This window comes from Leucoraja erinacea, chromosome 30 (assembly GCF_028641065.1).
Source record: "Leucoraja erinacea ecotype New England chromosome 30, Leri_hhj_1, whole genome shotgun sequence".
NCBI classification, from domain to species: domain Eukaryota; kingdom Metazoa; phylum Chordata; class Chondrichthyes; order Rajiformes; family Rajidae; genus Leucoraja; species Leucoraja erinaceus.
In genome coordinates, this window is record NC_073406.1 from 14,770,263 (window position 1) to 14,790,480 (window position 20,218).

At 45.0% G+C, this 20,218-nt stretch overlaps 1 protein-coding gene across 3 annotated transcripts in view; it reads right to left on the reverse strand.

Annotated features, from left to right (window-relative positions):
• LOC129711674 (ephrin type-B receptor 2) overlaps window positions 1–20,218 on the reverse strand; it is a 114,113-nt gene that overhangs the window by 26,159 nt on the left and 67,736 nt on the right. For 2 of the 3 annotated variants that reach the window (XM_055659500.1, XM_055659499.1), the window contains exons 4-7: window positions 18,553–18,708; window positions 16,559–16,894; window positions 11,846–11,970; window positions 7,762–7,924 (exon numbers count right to left, since the gene is read on the reverse strand). In XM_055659500.1, the coding sequence (XP_055515475.1) occupies window positions 7,762–7,924; window positions 11,846–11,970; window positions 16,559–16,894; window positions 18,553–18,708 (780 nt within the window). Of the gene's footprint in view, window positions 1–1,356; window positions 1,937–7,761; window positions 7,925–11,845; window positions 11,971–16,558; window positions 16,895–18,552; window positions 18,709–20,218 lie in introns of all 3 variants that reach the window. The other variant, XR_008725896.1, reaches the window with a different exon arrangement.

Here is a 20,218-nt window from a genome sequence, read left to right on the forward strand (position 1 = left end):
AAAACAATTACATCCTCTCAATATTGTGGTAAACAAAAGTGAAGCAATATTCTTGACTAATGTTTTATAAATCTGTACCGTATCTCTCTGCTATTATATTCTGTGTTCCTGTTAATGAAGGCTGTCTTCCCATATACCTTGCTCATCACCCTTCGAACTTGAGCTACGACCTTCATGGGGGTTTGGACCTTGCACCAGGGTTCCCCTGTTCCCCAGTCATCCCTACAACCATCCTATCCATGATATATGCCCTAACGTTATATAACCTCACAAATGCATCACTCTGCTCTTATTGGGGTTATATTCCATCTGATATTGCGTTGCCCATCTTATCAGCTGATTAATATGTTTTTGTGACACGAGACTATTCTCCTCGTAACTATTTTACCACCAATTTTCACGCATCTGCAAGATTACACAAGATTATTGCAAGATTTCCTGCATCATCTACCTCATTGCATGTGGCGAACAATGGGATCTCTGTGGTCACAGGCTCCCAATCACAAAAGCACTGCTCCACCCTCAGCAAAGTAACTTTTCACCAAACCTTCATCCTTAGTTTCTTAAAGGTAGCAGAATGAGGGAACAAGGTGTTAATAAGACATGGGGGATGCTTTGTTTAATGAGCCCAGCCACATACTAGATGCTAAAATGGTCAACACAAGTTGGAATCACCTTGAGCACTGCATACAGTTCTGCTCAAATTTTACAGTAAAGATGCACTATACCTGGGTACACGTGGTAATAAGGAAACCATCATTGTTTGAGCTGAAGCCGATACTTAGCACAGCAGTGCTGTTAACACAATTTCCTCTACTGCTGCCAACCATTCCTTCTGGCACTGATTCACCAGTGCTAGTGTCTGGGCCAAGTATACCTGAGATGCAACCACTTAATATTAAACCTGGTAACTATGTCATGCCCCGCAACATCCCAGCAACAGCAGAAATAAATGACATGTTTCACTTTGGGCCAAAAGCAAAATAAAGTCAATACTAATAATCTTCCAGAAAAATATAAATCCTTAAATAACTCTGCAGGTGACAACATCTCGAATAATGAAATACCAAGGACAACTTGAAGCTGGTAATTAAGAGGGGCTAGAATAGTTAAGGATGTTAGTGTCTTGGGTAGTGAACTGCAGTTGCCTGACTTCTTCTATCTACTATGGAGAATCCATTCTGGAAATACAAGTGCAGTTAGAACAACAATTCAGCTGCTTGTCCAATTTCATTTGAGTTCCCATGCTGCTTAAAACTGACCAGTGAGAGCAGGGTGAAGACAGAAGGGCAAGGCTGACGCAAAAGCATTGAAAATATTGCAAGATCTGCTCAATACTCACAGCTGACTTCTTACCTACAAGTAGGAAAGGTTTTATTCACATGTCTGGCTAAGAGGTTGTTTTCCACACTTTGGTTTCCTCAATCACAGCGGGGAGGTGGGGTGGAATGTTGGCTGCCTTTGTTTGGACCTGGTCCAACACAGTGCAGCACTGGCCTGCTGTTCAATGACTGGTAGCCAGACAGCAGTGAAGGGAGCAGCAGAGAGGGGAGGAGACCTGCAGGAGCAGCAGTAGCAGAGAGCGCAGCAGCAGAGCAGGCAAAAGACCAGAGAGGCAGCAGCAGAGAGCAGACAGGCCATGGCAAAGGGGGGCAGCTGAAGCAACGGTTGGGGCAGGGGAGGGGGGCAGCAGAGAATGGGATAGCAGGGGAGAGACGCTTATACGAGTCGCTGCCCGTGACACCGGGTGGACAGGTAGAGGCTGTTTTTCTTTGACCATGTCACAGCAGCAGTGACTGGGGTGGCACAGGATTGACATCAGGTGCCGGCAGACATCTGCAGCCTCCTGGGAGAAGACTTGCTGCTTGCTGGACCTCGTGTCCACCCGTCTCTCAATGCCACCACTTCTTTGCCTCCAGATCCTTCCAGGGCTCTGCTGGAGACATACAAGAAGATAACATGAGAACCAGGAGCAGCAGGAAGGCCGCCAGGCCCCGGCTATGCCACTTTGAAAGACTACGGCTGATGGCACTGGCCTTCCCTTTCTGTCTGATTCCCACATACAGTTCATCTCCACATGGAGCATCTCCCAGTCTACAGCCCACCACTGCTTCACGCAGGCCGGTGGGGTGGGGGGGTCGGTAAGGCTAACCTTGACTGGGGCACTTGGTCTCACTGGCTTCCCACCTGCAAAGTATCGATGGCATCAAAGCTAAGGCGTCTACCATCCTATTAAAGGGAAGGCAGATGTTAGCAACGGCAGTCGCTTGAAACATTTGCACGGAGACATCCGGTGATGCTGGACGAGAAATGAAGGTTTTGCTTTCAACTGTGCGAAGACCTGTGAATTGCTGGGACCAAAGCACATCACCACTAGGGCACACCAGGCCACTTCCATTCACTGCCACCGTGGCCATTCTAATCCAACGCACGGCTGTGGAGTTGGGTCCTTTTAATACCTGCACATGACCCCTGTCTTCAGTCACTTGTCCTTCCTGTCCACATTCTCTGGGCCACAGCAGTATTGCACCCCTGGCCGATCACTTAAGGTCATAAGGAACAGGAGTAGAAAACATTGGTCAGCATGTACTTAGACTCTTGTGCGCAGTTCTGGTCCCACCAAATATCTGGTAGCAAAAGAGAGATTCGCTAGGATGCTGGCTGCAATGGAGGGCTGTAGTTGTAACGGGGATATTGGATAGGTTGGGTTTATTCTCACTGCTACTCAGGAGGCTGAGTGAATGAGGTTTCTGAAATTATAGGGAGCATTAATTAGATAGATAATCAGAATCAGAATCAAGGTGGCACGGTGGCGACAGAGACTCGGGCTGATCCTGACCATGGGCGCTGTCTGTACGGAGATTGTACGTTCTCCCCATGAACATGTTGGTTTTCTCCGAGATCTTCGGTTTCCACCCACACTCCAAAAAGTACAGGTTTGTCTGTTAATTGGCTTGGTACAAATGTAAATTGACCCTAGTGTGTAGGATCGTGTAAGTGAGCGGGAATTGCTGGTCAGTGCGGACGTGGTGGGCCGAAGGGCCTATCTCCTTTCGGTATCTCTAGAACTAAAACTAGAAGAGTCTAGAACTGTTTGGCACAAGTTTGGGGTGAGAGGGAAGAAATTTAAGGGATATCAGAGAGGTAGATATTACAAACAGCTAATAGTGTTTATCTGGAATTAGTTACAGAGGAGGTAGTGGAGGCAGATACAATTATAATGTTTAAAAGGTGGACAGATGCTTAAATATGAATGGTAGAGGGACATGGGTCTAGAGAGGGCAAATGGGATTGGTATAAATGGGCAATACGGTTGGCATGGATGAGGTGGGCTGAAAGGGCTGTTTCAGTTGTGTACAATTCTGCAATTCTATAAATGCTCCGTCACATGCTCACATACGCTCTTACTCCAACACTCATGCACATACATCACAGCTTACACTTCAAGATCCTCAGCTAAAGCAAGCACATCTATGCGTTGCAATCCATTCACATGTGTTTTTCCTTCTCACTTTGGGGAACACAATCATTGCCAGAGACTCCAACCTCAGCAGTTTCCATCTGATCATTGCTTTGGCAGTGCTAGGCATTCTGGGGAGATTGCCATAGTGTCTCCGGTTAGCAGTATTGCCGATGACGGTTTATTTACAACAAATCTTCCTCCGAGAACCAACTTCCGCCACATTCCGCAATCACTTCTTGTGTAAATGTTTTTAAGCATCACCATTCTTTGTCTCCTCCCCTCACCAGCGCTACAACCTTGTGGCTTTAATCAACCCAGATTCCCAGTTGTCCCGACCCAGATACCGAGAAGAAATTACATCACTATATTTGACATCTCAAATTTCCAGATCGCCAAACAGCACCAGGTAGTTCAGAGCTAGGGTCTGCAGGTGGAGGCTCAAATGTTCATGGCAATTGCTCACATATCAACTGTGTCAAAAGTAAGAGAGACACAAGAAGCTGGAGCTCCACAACTCCATCGTTTTGGGTCTATCTTCAGTTTGTACCAGCATCAGCAGTTCCTTCCTTATCAAGAGTAAGGTTTCATGTGTTATTGAAACAGAACACATTTCTTATGGGGTTTGACAGGGTAGATGTGACATGACGATTCGGGTGTTTCGAGCCAGGGATCAGTGTACGAGAATCAGAGGTTGGCCAGAGATGAGGAGACATTTCTTTGCCCAGAGATTGAAGAATGTTTATAGAGTTTATCCAGTTGTGGGCTGCGGTGGTTCAGTCTCTGATTATATCCAATGTCAATGTGATCAATGACAAACCCAGGATCAACAAGGAGGGAGAAAGATGACTAACTCAATCTTAACACTTCTCTGACAAAAATGTTTGGAAGACCATCCCATCATATTCAATGCCTGGTCAAAACAGAGGGAAAAACATAAGATGGCGACCAAGCCCTGACACATTACAACGTAATCCAAAGAACTATAAAGATGTCTGCATCACCCATGCTGCGACAGGTACCACTGACTGCTGGACTGATCTTTGCAAATCCATCCCGTTATTTCCATCAAACTGGCCCCAAAGCATCAGCATCAATAGAAAGGAGACATCAGCAACTGTGGATGCTGGTTTACACAAAAAAAAGAGACAATGTGCTGGAGTAACTCAGTGGGTCAGGCAGCATCTCTGGAGAACATGGACAGGCAGCCATCCAGGTCTGGATCCTTCGTGACAGCTTAGGAAATGGTCTCTGTGGAAAGGGATGGGAAGATGTGACTGCTGGTGGTATCATGTTGAAGGTGGTGGAAATGTTGGAGGATGATGCGTTTCTAGGCTGGTGGGGTGAAAGGCAAGGACGGGAACTCTATCCTGTTCTATCTGAGGAGAGGGGAAATGAGAACAGAGCGACGAAACTCCGAGGAGACATGGGTGAGGGCTCCATTGATGACAGCAGTGTGAGAAACACGTTCACTAAAGAAAGAGGGCATCTCATGCTCTAGAACGGAAAGCTTATCTTGGAAGCAGCTACGGCGAAGATGGAGAAATTGAGAGTTGGGGTTAACGTCTAGAGAACTGTGCGAGTCAATAGGTTTGTAGTAAATATCATTTGATAGTCTGTCCCCTGTGATGGAGAGAGACATCAAGAAAGGGGAGCAGTATCAGAGATGGGCTAAGTGAATTTGAGGGCACAGTGGAAGTTAGTGGTAAAGTTAATGAAATCAATGAGTTCTGCATGGGTGCAGGGGCAGCCCTGATACAATAGTTCAAATAGCAAACTTGGTATATGGTGCTAATGTACGTTTGGAACATAGATTGTTCAATTTAACCAACAAAAAGGCAAGCATAGCTGTGGCCCATGCGAGTGCCCTTGGGTACACCTTTAAATTGAAGAAAGTAAAGGGCCTGTCCCATTTTTGTGCCACTTGCGTGTCAGGCAGATGGCGCGCGAAGATTTTGTACATCCCAAAATCTTGGGGCGCCACGCAAGACCGCTCGTCACTGCCTACGTCTCCACGCACCAGGCACGCGTAATGTGCATCATGCGTGCATCACGAGAATGCTGTCAAAACTGGAGAAATGTAGTTACGAGGAGATAATGTTGAGGATGGGGCTGTTTGCATTGTAACAAAGGAGTCAAAGGGGAAGACACAAAGAAAACAGATGTTAGAAACTTGAGAATAAAGTACTGGAGTAACTCGGGTCAAGCAGCATCTGAGAGAAACTCAGCGGGTGCAGCAGCATCTATGGAGCAAAGGAAATAGGCAACGTTTCGTGGGCCGAAACCCTTCTTCAGACTGATCGGGGGCCCCCGATCAGTCTGAAGAAGGGTTTCGGCCCGAAACGTTGCCTATTTCCTTCGCTCCATAGATGCTGCTGCACCCGCTGAGTTTCTCCAGCTTTTTTGTGTAACCTTCGATTCTCCAGCATCTGCAGTTCCCTCTTAAGCATCTGAGAGAAAATGGATTGGCGACGATTTGGATCAGGAGCCTTCTTCAGACAGAGGGGAAATTTATTCGGGATGTGTACAATTACTGGAGGCTCTGTTAGGTTAAGCAGATGGGATTTATTTACTCTGGCAGATCATAAATAAAGTGTTTAGTTTTATATTAATTGGTAGCAGGATTAGTGAAGAGGAGAAAATAATATTTCCTGGAACTCACAGTCTGAAAGGATAGACCAGGCTGAAATCTCTAAAAACATATTTTAAGGAACCCTACAGACTGGATAGTCAGGTCGATTAATGGCCCGAATCTGACCAGCATGGATAGGATGGGCCAAATGTGCTTGCATTTATGAAATGCTTCAATTCATTAATACAGGGTTGGTAATTAATAGGATGAGGATTTCAAAGTATCACAGTTTTCCTGCTACATGGAGTTGAGACACATTATGGATCTGTCCACTGTGCTGAAGATAGACAGAAAATGCTGGAGTAACTCAGCGGGACAGACAGCATCTCTGGAGAGAAGGAATGGGTGACATTTGGGGTCGAGACCCTTCGATGAGCTGTTAGGCTATTCTGAACCCATACAAATTTGCATGATTCTCTCTTCTACACCGAGTGGAACCATCTCCACAATGACTCTTCTGTGGTCACTCCTACTAAAATTATCAATGACAGATGATTCTGTGACTGAATAATCAGCAAGGAAGCGGTTAAATATGTTATCCTTGTTCAACATTCCCCACAAAGAGTACACTCAGCGCCTCCTTTAAATTGTTTTCAACATGGATAAGCACTGGTTCATCTGCAGAAGATCATTGATCAATATTGATCAGCAAGAGATTTTCTTAGCTTGTTTGACCTGATGCCATGAGGCTATATGGATTCAGACCAATGTTTTCTAACAATTTTATTCTTAAGGAAATCAGCAATATTCAGTCCTTCTTTAACATAAAATATACTCTGTAAACCTTTCCATGAATTACACCCCATTTTATCTTTTCAAGTATCCAAGTCTTACGGATCTGCCGGGGTGACATTTGTTCTCAATTATTCTCTGATTTCTTAATTTGTGCCTGCTTTATAAACAGTGTTCTGTCCCTAACTGTATCCTCTTATTCCCTACCTCAAACCAAAGTGATTCAAATTTCTGAATGAGAGTTGGAAATATTCAACAAAGTGGTAGAGACTTCAGAATGACAGTAATTTCTCAACGGAAGGTGTCTGGCTGCACATGATGGATACAAATGCTGACCAGGCTCAATCTACATCTCTGATGCCCAGTGAAATGCATCACTGCTGCAGGAGAGTAGCAGCACGGGGCCAATGAGCTGGTAATGCCCCCCTCCACTAGCTGCCTGATTCCCTGCCAACCATGGCTTTAATTGATAGCGATCCTGTTCAGATGAGCTACATCGCTCTTTAACTGCCCACTGCTGTATCTCCAAAGATACACATCAAACACCTATTCCTTTGAACATGTAAATGTAAGTTAGAGTGAATTACTATTTCATAGAAAGGAAAACTAATAGGCAATAAGCTCCACCACAACAATTTTGTAATCTTTGACATGAAGTGTTAATTTTGTTTCTTTTCCCACAGATGCAGCCTGACCTGCTGAGTATTTTTTTTTAAGCAATTTATATTTTTAGTTTCTTTTGTAGGGCGTTGTCAGGTTTCGAATGTTTGGAATCAGTCAGGTAGACAATAGACAATAGATAATAGGTGCAGGAGCAGGCTATTTGGCCCTTCGAGCCAGCACCGCCATTCAATGTGATCATGGCTGGTCATGTGATCATGAATATAGCCCCTCGGCATCACTTTTCCCATCTGAGGTGCAGCAGGTGCCTGTTTACCTTCTGTCATTGTCTGAAAATACATCTTCCCACTGTACTGCCCAAAGCCGGCCACCGTCCTTGCTCGTACTTGGAAGACGTAGATGGTGCCAGCAAGAAGGTCGTTGATGGTGGCAGTGTTGGTCTGGCTCTTCACCGTTGTGGAGTTGTAATCCGACTCATCCTACGTAAAGAAGAAAGCTCTTTCAGCTCAATATATATTAATTCGGAGGCGTTCGGAACAGTTACAGTGGTTATCAGCCCATTGCTGCGGTCTGTAGAGTTCCAGCTGCTGCGGCGTCTACAGCCCGGGATCCCTCGTGGGGGACCTAGGGAAAGAAGAAGCCGCCATTGCCGGCCCGCGGATAACTTCTACCGCGGGCCCGGCATGGACTTACCATCACCCCTGGAGGGGAGCTTCGACCGCCGGCCCTGCAGTCTACGGTGCTTCTGGCTGCGGCGGGGACTTTAAATCTCAACCGCCGGCCGGCGGCCTACACAATCTTGAAGCCGCGGTCTCCGGTGAGGAAAGACCGATCCTGGACTGGACTCTGGACTCTGGACTCTGGTCTTGTCCACGGGGGGGGGGGTGAAAATGAGGAGGACGGCCAAAATTTTTTGTGCCTTCCACCACTGTGATGAATGCTGTGGTGGATGTTTATGTTACATGTTGTGTCCTGTTTATGCATTTTATTATTTTGTTAACCCATCTTTATGCTTTGTATGGAACTGATTTTTAAATTATGCAAAGCACTTTGGGGTCAATGAAAATTGACTATAAATGTGCTATATAAATAAACTTACTATTATTATTATTATTGCGTCCACCCTGGCTACCCTCAATGTAACTCACTAGTTCTATCCTCTAGCCCCTTCTCTGTTGTCTTGCTAATCTTTCTCCACAGAAGGAGGCAACATATGTTTAGTATTGAGTGCATGAAACAGTGCTCTGAACTTGCCTTTTTAGTGAAGCATCTGTCATAATCAAGATAGATCAAGTCCAAGGCCACAAAGTCATCCTTGTATTTCCTCAACCAAATCTCTGCTTCTGGAATTGACATCCTCTAAATTCTCCTTGTGACCAGCTCTATCTTTCAGACACCAGAAAATATCAATCTATTTATTGCCCACCAGAAGATTTACAGAGCTGATGCTGTCCCGAATAATAGTCTAAGATAGACACAAAAAGCTGGAGTAGCCCAACGGGTCAAGCAGCATCTCTGGAGAGAAGGAATGAATAATGTTTCGGGTTGAGACCCTTCTTCAGACCAAATAAAAGTCTGTTGCATTGTAATCGTTTACTGTGAATGTTTATTTTTGAGACCCATTTGAACTTTAATCCAACATTCTCTGCTGGTATTTGAGGTTAAAATTGGCACAGACCTGCCTTCCTCTGAAATCAACAAATCTTATTATCTCCAGAGATCCCAATGATGACATCTGGCTTCACTGCAGGAATGATAGCTGTTTTTGCTTCAATCTACCCCTACCTTTGATGGCTGGCCTTTCAAATAGGATCTTGACCTGCGTAAATAATGAGAAGAGGGAGCTCTGCCTCACTTTCATAATTTCACACACATTGTCACCTTCATTCATTCCCCAGTGCAGGTATGAAGGAAGGCGAGCTATCTGGCCAGTGTCACAAACTCCTGATCACACATCACACATACTGCCGAACACACTCAATTTCCGCGGACAATCTCTTTGCTGTTTACTGATTTACGGACAGGTTCAGCAGGCTTTTGACAGTGTGAATGGTCCATACAGTCCATTCCTCCATCTTCCTCACATCATTCTTCCCAAAAAGCTTCATACAGCTGTGTTCCAGTTTTAGTTTGAGGCAAACTGTTGAACAATGCCCTTGAAACCATAGCTGTGGCCTTCGGGTTCCGTGTGTCAGCATTCATCAGCTCGATGTTGATCCTGCACGAGGGGAACATTTCCTCTTCGGTGCTTTTCCCATTCACTGAGGATGCCTCGAAGTTCGACCCCAACTCGTTAATATTCAGCCTTCACTGGGAGACAGACCCTGTGCTCGTTTGACTGTATCTCCACTGCCTGGATCAAAGTCAATGCTTGTTTTGAAATCCAGCCTGCTCTCACTGAGTAAGCTTAGGGTAGGCACACCTGTGATTCCAAAAATCCTCGAGCTTGTGCCTTCTCCAAACATGAACCTGGCTTGGAGTACTCAGCAATCTGTTTTCACCCTCATCACCAGCTATTATAACAGCATCATTCAGGATCTGCACACACTGAGGAAACAACATTCACAGTTCTATATCAACAGGAGCCTCTCAAATTGCAAAGCTGTTTTATTTTTGTGTCGCTCTGCAACCACTAGAGGGGGGTAAAGAATAAGAGCAGAACCAATCAAAGTCCTCACTCTCCATTGCATAACTTTCAATGTCTTCTCTTCTTCTCTGTCTCCCCTTCTCTTTCTGTCCCTTCCCCTGACTTCCGCTACTCCATCTCCAGTGAATGTCTCCCAGCAGTTTCACGGCCACAAGAGTTGGACATGGCACAGCAACTTGGTGTTCCCAAAGTCATCATGTCAGGTAGGTGCTAACTTCATTCTAGCAGCTTTTAAAATGTGGACTGTTGAGGAGGGTGGACGTCTGACAGAAGTGATGCGGTGGGAGGTGGGGGGGGGGGGGGGGGGGGGGGGGGGGGGGGGGGGGGGGGGTGGCAGTGGGACTTGCCAAACAGCCCTGAGTGAGATTTTCAATGCCTGGGGCTACATGACAGGATGGATGGGAAATACAGAAGATCCTTAACAGTACTTACATTTTTTTAAACTTTGATATAATTTTTCCAAAAGCATTTCCCTCACAATTTCTTATTATTATTAACACTGAGAACTCTAATATGTCGGCACCTCACACCAAGTACTCTATTACATATAGATGTTCATTTACAACATTCGATCAGAAGTTGAAATCTCCTCTTTATTAAAAGCAAATTGCCCCGAATGTACAAGTTATGCAGAGCTGTGTCTTTTGAAGGGTTCGACTCAATTTCCCGCACAAGACCAGCCCTTTGGGAACTGAGCCGTGACATTCTCTGTCGCAATTCATCCTGATGTGGCTGTCAATTGGCCATCATCTTTCACACGCTTGACAATGTCACCCACAAGTATGAGCCAGGGCTCACTGACAAATGGTGTGAGATTAGGATAGAAGACGCTCACTGACAAAAAAAAGGGGCTGAAAGGTTTCACTGCTCATTCACAGTAAAACAACAGAGTGAACAACTCGGTAAGTCAAGGACCGGACCTGACTTAAAGGAGCCATATCACAGCATCATTTGTTATCCTCACTAACTCCTGTATATTTTTTGCAGAGAGGCTGCCCTTCGGCAAACAGGAAGCTCTGATAATTATCACGGCCACTGTGGCGCAGCGGTAGAGTTGCTGCCTTACAGCGCCAGAGACCCGGGTTCGCTCCCAACTAGGGGTGCTGTCTGCACGGAATCTGTACGTTCTCCTGGTGACCGCATGGGTTTTCTCTGAGATCTTCAGTTTCCTCCCACACTCCAAAGACATACAGGTATATAATTGGCTTGGTGTATATGTTAATTGTCCCTAGTGTGTGGGTAGTGTTAACGTGTGGGGATCGCTGGTCGATGCAGACTCTGCGCTGTATGGGGATCGCTGGTCGTTTCCACGCTGTATCTCGATAATCTAAAACAAAAAAAAAGCACCTCTTGACAAGATGATGCCAGTCATGGTCTCATTCATTGCTGTGCAGGAGGTCAGATCCATTGGCTCCACAGCAACAAAGAACCCCCCTATCTTGCTCCAGTTTCCCTCCCTTTTTCATTCTTTCACTGAAATCCCTTCTTTCATTTTGCAGACTGTGGCCCCGACCACGGGAGAATAAAGAGATAAAGAGTGAAGGAGATTAGACTTTATTGCCTTCCATCACAGTGAGGAATGTCGGGAATCTGCTGTGGTGGATGTTTATGTTAGTTATGTGTCTCGTTGCTTTTTCTTCTATGACTGTATCGAGTTTCACCGTACCTTAATTAGCACACGTGACAATGAAATAGCTTTGAACCTTTGAAGATTGTCAATTTTAAGTATTTTCATAACTCCGAGATTCCATACCTTCTCGTAGTACTGGAGCTCATAGTCCAGGATGATTCCATTGGGCTGGTCAGGTTGGGCCCAGGACAGCGTCACACCATCCACCGTGCGGCTCACTTGGTGCATGAATGAAATCGGAGATGGCGCTGTAACAGAAAACAAAGAGTTTGTCCAACCAGCTGAAGAATGTGCAGTCTGAACACTCATGGACCGCCTTCCTACACATGAACACATTCACACACAGTGACATCCACTCAATGATGATGATGTATAGCTAGCTAAAGTAACATTTCATCAATTACACTCACGTACACACTGCAGATATTCCTCAGAGGCGTTAAGCACCTAGAAATTAGATTTGTCTCTTTATTGGTACACGGAACATATGCTGCGCATGGTGCTAATGGCCAAATGGATCCCCTGTCATGTTGCACACTGAGTCCAATGCATGTCAGTCGGAGAGGAAACTTTAAAGCCCCTGTCCCACAGTGACTTTTTAGGCTGTCGCCTCATGGTCGTGGCGTGACGATGGCTGACGCCTGTGTTCTCGTGAGCTGTCTACGCAAGTGTCGTCGCTTTTTCTTGGCGCCGATGGATTTTGAAATGTTCAAAACCTTGCGGCGACAGTCGGCTTGACGTTGCCTGACATTGTCTGTCGTCTCCTGTCGTAGGTGCTGTTGTGGGTTGTCGTCAGGATGACCCCAGATGATTTAAATTCACAGCTTAAAGTCAACTGTGTCGTAGGATTCTTTCTTAATGTTTTTCAAATTAAATAATGCTACTCTTAATATAAAGTAAAATGTTAACAACAATATAACATGACAAGAAGCTTCAAAATAATTACTTATAGTATTGTAATGTCTAAATGTTACAGATTACACAGCCCTAAATACCTTAGAGCTTTTACCTGTTAAATAATTATATCCTGAGATCTCTTCCATAGAAACTTGGAAAATAGAAGCAGGAGTAGGCCATTAGGCCCTACAAGCCAGTACGCCATTCAATATGACCATGGCTGATCATCCAAAATCAGTACCCCGTTCCTACTTTTCCCCCATATCCCTTGATTCCGTTAGCCCTAAGAGCTCTATCTAACTCTCTCTTGAAAACATCCAGTGAATTGTCCTCCACTGTTTTCTGTGGCAGAGAATTCCACAGATTCACAACTCTCTGGGTGAAAATGTTTTTCCTCATGTCAGTCCTAAATGGCCTACCCTTTATTCTTAAACTGTGATCCCTGGTTCTGGACTCCCCCAACATCTGAAATCCAAGTCTGATGTTGCACACAGCACACCTTGATGTCGGGCATGATTTGTGATGGACTTCTTCCTGGTTGGTCCACAATATCAGACTCTTTACAGTAGGAAACACTTGTCCTAATGACATTTGTCTGATGCAGAATCCTGCCTTTGGCATGGTTCCCTCTGCACTTCATGTCTTCTTTATGACACCATGCCCCCTCCACAATTAGACCTCCATTATCAACTTTCACAGAAAGATTGCTTTGGTAGACTGGAGTACAATCAGCATCACTAGAACTTCTTACACTGAAAGTCCACATAGAGCCAGAGGAAATTACATTGTGTTCTTCAGTTAAATGTGCTTGTGAAAGACAAACCACTTCCTTGCAGATTTTTTTTTTCAGATTCTGTTTTTCTTAACACTGGTTTCAAAGAAAACCCCCCTTGTTCTCATGGCATGATAAATAAAGTTTTAATTAACTTTTGATCAACATTGGTCATGCCGGCAGAGGTAAATTACACATCTCCTCAAATGTTGCCACCTGCATTGCATTTCCTAATGCCATATCCTAAACATGTGGTGCCCAGGTCTGGACACAAGACTCCAGGTGTGAGGCACCAGGATTTTTTTTAATAAAGATTCATTATATCTTCCTCACACTAATACTGTCTGACGTACTCTGAAGCCGGTTGTTCTTTTAAACACTTTCTCACCATGTTCTGTCACATTCAATGAGCCGTTCACACATTGTGCATCTCTTTCAGAATCATTCTCCATAGTTTACACTGCTAGTTCCCACTCTTCACTCCAAAAAGTTCAGCAAACCACCTACACAAGCCCCCACAGCCCCTGGCTACCCTGTGACCCCCAATTCTGAGACTGATAGCAAAGCATCCTTCAGTGGGTGAATGCATCAGGCCCAAACGGCATACCTGGCCAAGTACTAAAGACCTGTGCAGAGTAGTCATGGACATCTTGTTTCTGTGATATGAGGCTCCCATCAGCTTCACAAAGGACATCTATCATTTCAGTGCCCAAGAGGAGCACAGTGTTCTCCTTCAATGGCGACCATCTGGTAATACTTACATCCATAGTGAAGCGGTGTTGAATCCATGGAATTCATTGTCACTGAAGGATGTGGAGGCCAAGTCAATGGATATTTTTACGGCAGAGATTGATACATTCTTGATTAGTATGGGTGTCAGAGGTTATAGGGAGAAGGCAGGAGCATGGGGTTAGGAGGGAGAGATGGTGGTTCCCTCCCACATTCCAAAGACGAGCAGGTTTGTTGGTTATTTGGATTCTGTAAATTGTCCTTGGTGAGGAGAATAGCACTAATGCATTTTTATTCCATAGAAAGGTAGAATTAATGTATAATTTATGAATAATTTATATTTTAGTGTGTGTCCATGTACCTGTAATACTGCTGCAAGCAAGATTTTCATTCTGTTCCTCACAATACAATTTACACGTGATAATAAACATGACTTGACTTGTATTCCTCAGCAGTCAAGTTTCATGTGCCACCCATTCCATCACCCTGACTTCTAAATATTCTCCTCACATTTCTTCTTCCTGCTGATTCTGAAACTGTGTGCTGTATACACATGTCAAAACCATTAATATGTATGAAGTGGCGGGATCACTGAACAGTGAGCAATGTGTGATCAGTGGGTAAATAGTCTTCAATGGAACATGAAAGGAACCATGGATACAAGGAGCCCTATTGTTGGTGACATTAGAGATGGCAAAGGCTAGAATCTTGAGCACAAAGACAGTTGATTTGGCAACAGAGGTTAGAAATGAAAATGTTGATAGAGGGTTGAAGTTACTGGTAGACGGTATCCAAGACGAGGAGGAGTTTAGTTTTAGAGATACAGCGCGGAAACAGGCCCTTTGGCCCACCGTGACAGCACCGACCAATGATCCCCGCACATTAACACTACCCTACACACACTAGGGGCAAGTTTACATTTAAACCAAGCCAATTAACCTACAAACCTTTATGTCTTTGGAGTGTGGGTGGAAACCGATCTCAGAGAAAACCCACGCATGTCACGGGGAGAATATACAAACTCCATACAGACAAGCACCCCTGGTCACCGTCAGGGTTAAACCTGGGTCTCTTGCGCTGTAAAGCAGCAGTTCTACCGCTACGCCACCGTGTTGCCCGTTGGAGATGGGAGAAAAGGTCATCAGTCGGGCATGGAAGCAGAGAGGCGACAGAAGAGTCCAACATCTTGGGAAGCTCAGAACTCAATGTGGTGTGGATGCAAGGAAGCAAAGATGAGGCAAAAATACCCGCCTCAGCTGTCTGTCAGGTTTATTTTACCTTGCAGAAGGTTTCTAACAGTCAATAAATACTCACAGACGTTATAAAACTATTAGAACAGTATGGTGGAGTCATGGTAGAGCTACTACCTTACAGCACCAGAGACTCGGGTTCGATCCTGACTACAGGTGCTTGTCTGTATGGAGTTTGTACGTTCTGCCCATGACCTGCATGGGTTTTCTCTGAGATCTTCAGTTTCCTCCCACACTCCAAAGATGTACGAGTTTGTAGGTGAATTGGCTTGGTGTAAATGTAAAAATTGTCCCTAGTGTGTGTGGGGTAGTATTCATGTCGGCGCGGACTTGGTGGGCCGAACAGTCTGTTTCCACGCTGTATCTCTAAACTAAACTGAACTGAAGAAAACTATTAAAATTACCATCAAATTAAAACATTTAAAATGCAGTATTTAAGAAATGAAGTTTTAAATAAATAATGAATAAGTATGCAACAGTTTTTCCCTTTCAATTAAATCAGAGGAGAGACACCCTACGTCTGATCCATCCTGATTATTGGTGCACATTCCCAACCACAACTGCGCACATACTCTCTTGTTGAACTCAAGTGGCAGAGCAGGTCATGGAAATGCTCCCTGCAAACTCAGCCCCATTGTGGCAATCATTCTAGGAAGATCGTGCCACACAATGCCATGATGGGGTATTGCTGCGGTCGTTTGACAAAAAAATGTGTGTGTGTGTGTGTGTGTGCGTGCGCAGTTTTTAGTTAGTTTAGAGATACAGCATGGAAACAGGCCCTTCGGCCTACCAAGTCTGCACCGACCAATGATCACCCATATACTAGTTCTATGTTATCCCAACTTCGCATCCTACACACTAGGGGCAATTTACAGAAGCCAATTAACCTGTAAACCTGCATGTCTTATGGAATGTGGGAGAAACCCTTAGGCACCCGGAGAAAACCCACGGGGTCACAGGGAGAAGTACAAACTTCATACAGACAGCACCCACAGTCAGGATCAATTGAATTGAATTTCCTTTATTGTCATTCAGACCTTTCAGTCTGAACGAAATTTGATCAAACCCAGGTCTCTACCGCTGCGCCACTGATTATTTCCTCTTTCTATAATCACCGAGGCAGGAATTATTCACCAGTGCTAATTCATACTACTTGCCAAAAAGACTCGAAAATAGCAAAATTCTTACCAGCCTGATTGGTGGTGATATTGACAGACGCAAAGCTGGGGGAGTAAGGACTTTGATCGGACACTCCATTCACAGCCTGGATCTCAAAGGTATACTGTGTGTGCGCCAGCAGGTCGCTGATGTAAACACGAGGCTCAGCCAGGCCAAGCTGACGCGGGACAAACTGCACATTATCCCCACATCGCATGCAGGTGGCACGCCCGCGACTGCAACTCTTACAGATCACATTGTAAACCACATCTTCCCTGCCTCCTGCCTCCCGAGGAGACGTCCATTCCAAGTTCAGGGACGTTTCGTTTACACTGGAAATAACAGTCTGAGGTGCTGAGGGTGTGGCTAGGAAAAAATAAATGCAACACATAAGGCTCATAAGACTTACAAGACAAATTACTGAAATAAGTTACCGATTCAATGGCATTTAACATATTTTTCCTCTTTAAGGAAGTAGTCACTGTATAATCTGAGATGTGTTAATAGTAATCATTACATGCTTTTTCACAGAGATATGTGTTAATAGGGTGGCACGGTTGGGCAGCGGTAGAGTTGCTGCCTTACAGTGCCAGAGACCCGGGTTTGATCCTGACTACAAGTGCTCTCTGTGTGGAGTTTGTACGTTCTCCCCGTGACCAGGTGGGTTTTCATCCGGTTCTCCGGTTTCCTCCCATACTCCACAGATTTGTAGGTTAATTGGCTTTGGTAAAGATTGTAAATTGGCCCTAGTGTGTAGGATAGTGCTAGTGCACAGGGATCACTGGTCAACGTGGACTCAGTAGGCCGAAGGGCCTGTTTCTGCGCTTTATCTCTGAACTGGAACCGAGAAAAGAAACAGGACAAATCAGGTCCAGCAACAGATGACCTAAGGAAGGTGGTTCCCTGGTAGACTGATTGTAGGAGAGACATCCCAATAGCCGATTGTTGGCTAGACACAAGTATCTTTTATCTTACATTGCCATGGTCATCAATCCCAGCGCACATTTCTTTACAATAAAGTTTATCTGCCAAGAGTAAGCCCATTCTGCCAACCTGTTTATTAACTGCTCTCCTTCATTGTTATCCTCTTGGCATTTCACAATACTGACAAGTTTTGTGTTATCTGCAAATTTAAAAACTGCCTCCCACCCAAAATCCAGGTCAGTAACATAGATCATATCTGTGAAAATAAGCAACGATCCTAACACCAATCCCTAGGGAATGCCAATCTTATTCTAGCAATAATTAAGGATGTACTGGCATTGGTGACAGCCCTGAACTAATTCACTTGGCTGGTTTATGGGATGAGCGGATTGCCCCTTCATGTCATGCCTAGTTAGATTGGATGTTGAGAGGATGTTTCCAGTAGTGGGAGAATCTAGGCACAGCGTCAAAATAGAAAGAATCAGTGTGGAAACAGACCCTTTAGCTCCCCCAGGCTCACACCAATCATCAATCAGCCATTCATACTATGTTATCCTACTTTCACATTCACTCGTTTCACACTATGGGGCAGGTCAGGAGGCCTATTAACCGACCAACTCACCGGAGCACCCGGAGGAAACCCATGTGGTCATAGAGTCATACAGAATGGTCCGAGGTTCTTCTGCCAACCTTGTCCATGCTCAACAAATGCCCATCGAAGCTATTCCTATTTGGGCAATATATCACTCAAACGTTCCTATCCATGATCCTGTCCAAGTGCCTTTTAAATGTTGTTATTGTACCTGCCTCAGCCACCTCCTCTGGCAGTTTGTTCCTTATACCCAACTCCCTGGTCACAGGGAGAATGTGCAAACTCCACACAAATAGCAGCCAAGGTCAGACCTTGAATCCAGACCTCTGGCATTGTGAACCGCGCCATTGTCTCTTCTTAGTTCAAATCTTCCACATTGATGGGTGTGCATTGATTGCGATCTCTGTGTCTCTACATTTGAACTACTTTATCTACGCTGTTTGCCTCTGCATGTTTTACCAGGTCTACATCTCACTTACACACTGAAATGTTGTTATAGTGAACTTACTGGTGCAGGGCATGTCATGTGGATCAGAGTCGGAACGATAGTATCCATTCCGGCAGACACAGTTTGTGGACCCTTTGCTGCTCGTCCGGCTGTTGACTGGACAGTTCAAGCAGACGTCATCTCCTTGGAGTGGCTTGAATGATCCTGATGGACAGGCTGAAAAGCAAGGAGAAAGGCAAGATATGAACAGGAAGTGTGAGGGGACTGTAATGGAAGAGGGAAGTAGGAGGAAGGAGGGGAACTAGTTTGGTTTCGTTTAGTGTCACGTGTACCGATGTACAGTAAAAAAAAAAATTTTTTGTGAACACTGAGGCTGCCCTGAGCTAAATAACCTACAGCCAGGAGGCATGGTGACACTACAGATAGGGTCTGGATGGGGAGAAGAACAACTAAGTGAGAGAGCACAGGGAGAAAAGTGGAGGAGAAGAACTAAAGTGGAGTGGAAGGATAGTGTTTATTTAGAGATACAGCGCGAAAACAGGCCCTTCCGCCAAACGAGTCCGCACCGACCAGCGATCCCCGCACTTCAACACAACCCTACATACACACACTAGGGACAATTTACACTTAAACCAAGTATATAAACCCAAGCCAATTAGCCTACAAACATGTACGTTTTTGAAGTGTGGGATGAAACCGAAGATCTCGGACAAACCACGCAGTCACAGAGAGAACGTACAAACTCCATACAGACAGCACCCGAAGTCAGGATTGAACTCGGGACTCCGGTGCTGCAAGCGCTGTAAGGCAGTAACTCTACCCGCTGCGTCACCATGCCACCCACATTGAGAAAAGGAAGGGGAATGGAAGGACATGAGAGAGAAAGGAAGGGGGAGGAGGAAGGGAATGGATGAGAAAAGATGACCCAATACTCCAAATGCAACCTCACCAACATCTTGTTTAACTGTAATGTAACATTCCAACTTCCATACTCAATGTTTTGAATGATGAAGGCCAATGTACCCAAAGCCTTCTTAACCACCCTATATACTTGCGATGCACTTTTGTGAGACTATGTACCTGCACTCCTAGATCCCTCTGATCATCATCCACTCCACAGCCCCTTGCTGTTCACTATGATTATTGCGTACAGTTTTGGTCTCCAAATCTGAGGAAGGACATTATTGCCATAGAGGGAGTGCAGAGATGGTTCACCAGACTGATTCCTGGGATGTCAGGACTGTCTTATGAAGAAAGACTGGATAGACTTGGTTTATACTCTCTAGAATTTAGAAGATTGAGAGGGGATCTTATAGAAACTTACAAAATTCTTAAGGGGTTGGACAGGCTAGATGCAGGAAGATTGTTCCCGATGTTAGGGAAGTCCAGGACAAGGGGTCACAGCTTAAGGATAAAGGGGAAATCCTTTAAAACCGAGATGAGAAGAGCTTTTTTCACGCAGAGAGTGGTGAATCTCTGGAACTATCTGCCACAGAGGGTAGTTGAGGCCAGTTCATTGGCATATTTAAGAGGGAGTTAGATGTGGCCCTTGTGGCTAAGGGGATCAGGGGGTATGGAGAGAAGGCAGGTACGGGATACTGAGTTGGATGATCAGCCATGATCATATTGAATGGCGGTGCAGGCTCGAAGGGCCGAATGGCCTACTCCTGCACCTAATTTCTATGTTTCTATGTTTCTATGATGATCCTGCCCTGGTTTGACTTCC